At 35.9% G+C, this 2,454-nt stretch overlaps 1 protein-coding gene across 1 annotated transcript; it reads right to left on the reverse strand.

Annotated features, from left to right (window-relative positions):
• Window positions 1–174: 174 nt before the first annotated feature.
• LOC106324032 lies at window positions 175–1,561 on the reverse strand. Its single transcript, XM_013762058.1, has 3 exons — window positions 698–1,561; window positions 363–602; window positions 175–294 (listed from the first exon to the last, which is right to left on the reverse strand). Exons 1-3 carry the CDS (start codon window positions 1,559–1,561, stop codon window positions 175–177), a joined length of 1,224 nt encoding a protein of 407 aa, XP_013617512.1.
• Between the last annotated feature and the right edge of the window lie 893 nt (window positions 1,562–2,454).

Raw genomic sequence — 2,454 nt, forward strand, 5'->3', positions numbered from 1 at the left:
CCGATTTAAATCTGTAACACGTTATGGAAGTTTATCTAGGCTATCGCAGATTTATAACAAACCACAAACTTATCAAAAAAGACTTAATTTCGTCAAAGACTTTCACTATAAGTCTACTATTCATTACCATAGATTTATTTAAGTTGGCAGTTTTTTTTTAAGTTAGCAGCCTTTTCATAGCAGTTTTCTTGCGTATGATAGCAAAACCGTTGAAGTCAGTGTCTTCACTGCTTCAATTAAATCATGCTTGAATCCATCATCTCCATCGGACCTAAGGCCAGATCCACATGCATACTATAAACCAGTAAACAAACTCAGTAATAAACATTAAACATGTACGTAAAAAAAGTTTATATACTCACATCAGATGTCCTCTCTTTTGGCATTTTTTTCTTGACACACGCTTCACATTCGCTCGCTAGTTTTCTTTTCGCTTTGTTTGCTACTGGTGCATTACGTGTGTTCTGGTTCCAATATGTATCATCGAGCTTGCCATGTAGAATGTCTGTGATCAAGTTGTGAAGATCATCATCAACCTTGTCCTCCGGCCATTGAGGGTATATCTCAGCTTCTGATTTGACAATGAGATGTCTGACTCGTACCTACCAATCAAGTAATGTAAAGATATGTTAGTATTTTAATATGTCAAGTGATCACTTTTTAATAAGAGCTAACAATCATGAAAAATAAACTTAACCTTCTGATGGAGACTTTTCTCCTTTTTATAAAACAGATCCCAGTTTATGCGGCAACGGGATGCAGACCAAGAGAGAAGAGGAACCTGGTTACCCTCTATACGATTCCCATATTCTTCTCCAATACCAGGTATCGACTCATACACCCAGATTAGGAGAGCATGTACGCATCCGCGAAGAGTATACTTGTTCCTTTCTTCAAATGAAATAACTTTCACTGAATTTACTAGGCTAGAAAATGCGACACGTCCCCAAGGGTATCTCTCAAATGCTTTTATGTCTAGAACTCTCTTTGCTTGTTCCAAAGGAATTCTACTGCCAGGAGAGATGCCAAGTACTCCAATAGATAAGACACTAAGTAAGCCAATCATTCTTCTCTTCTCAAACGACCAATTCCTAATATGAGTTAACAATAAGCGCAGCTTAGAAAACATAGGACCATGTGAAGGAGACACACCAATCTCTTCCCAAAACGGCTTATGATCAACCTCCACCTTATCATTTATGTCGAAAGGCTCACAATTAAAACCTGTAATCTGACCAAACTCATATAGAGATAGCCTAATTGGTTGACCTTCTATGACAGACCATATCTCATGGATATTATTAACCACCAATTGGTTTGTCAATAAATGGTGAACTGCCTTGGCTGACCATGTATAATCCATCTCTTTCAACTTCACAATAACTCCAACAGATGATGTTTTAATGGATTCCATCTCTTTCAACTTCACAATAACTGCTTCCTCGACCATCTGCAAAGCAACCAAGTGAGAGTTGTGATTCATGCTTCGATGTTGCAATGGACATTTCCCCTCTTCATACAACCTTGGTGGATATGTTTTTGCACTGTTTGATAGAGTCATCTCTCTGTAAAAAGTATAAAAAATGTACAATGTAGTTAGAAAAACATATGTTTAATTACCAACTATCAATTAATAACATATGAAAAAAAGATACAATCCAACCCGTAAAATAAAATTCAATGATACCCAGAACCACCAAAATCAAATTTTTGTTGCGACTTACCCTTGATGGCACGATTTATGTGTCAACTAAACAGATTGAGGGGGTTGCGAGTTTGTACTACTGAAGTAATCAACGAGAATAAGAGTAGAAAGCAACTTACATAAGATGGAACTCTCGATTTCGGAAACGTAATTTTGGATCGTCGGATTTGCCTCTCTAATTCACTTGCCCTTTGTGAATCCGCAGTTTTTAATGATAGAAAACGGTGCCTGAAGTCGGAATCAAAGAGAAATCAATTCAGAAACAAATGAGCCTTGATTGTTGAAGAATTGACAATTTGGAATTTAGGGTTCATGTCTACTGAGAAAGGGAAAATCGTGGAGTGAAAGGGGAAAGCGTGGAGTGATACATTTTTGGCTAAGGGTTTTATTTTCTTTCATTTTTTTAATTACACATGTGTTTAATGAGATAATGGGGTATTTCTGAACTTTTGTAACATATCACGTTTTTCTTTTTTTGTGTGTGTTACTCTAGTAATTTCTCTTAAAATGTATGTTATTCTAACTAATTTCCCTTTAAAATATCCATTTTTATTATATGCAAAACGTGTTTGAAAGAAAAGATTTATCATTCTATCCGTTCATGAGGTTTTCTCCGGGTGCATCATAAATAGTGCTCGTCAAACTTTTTCTTTTATAGCTGCCACTGTTAGTCAACAATTCATATGTTTTACTCAATGGAATATCTTGTAAGATATTTTCAAAATCCGAAAGACAAGTATGTCAATCGA

Source organism: Brassica oleracea, chromosome C2, assembly GCF_000695525.1.
Source record: "Brassica oleracea var. oleracea cultivar TO1000 chromosome C2, BOL, whole genome shotgun sequence".
NCBI classification, from domain to species: Eukaryota; Viridiplantae; Streptophyta; class Magnoliopsida; order Brassicales; family Brassicaceae; genus Brassica; species Brassica oleracea.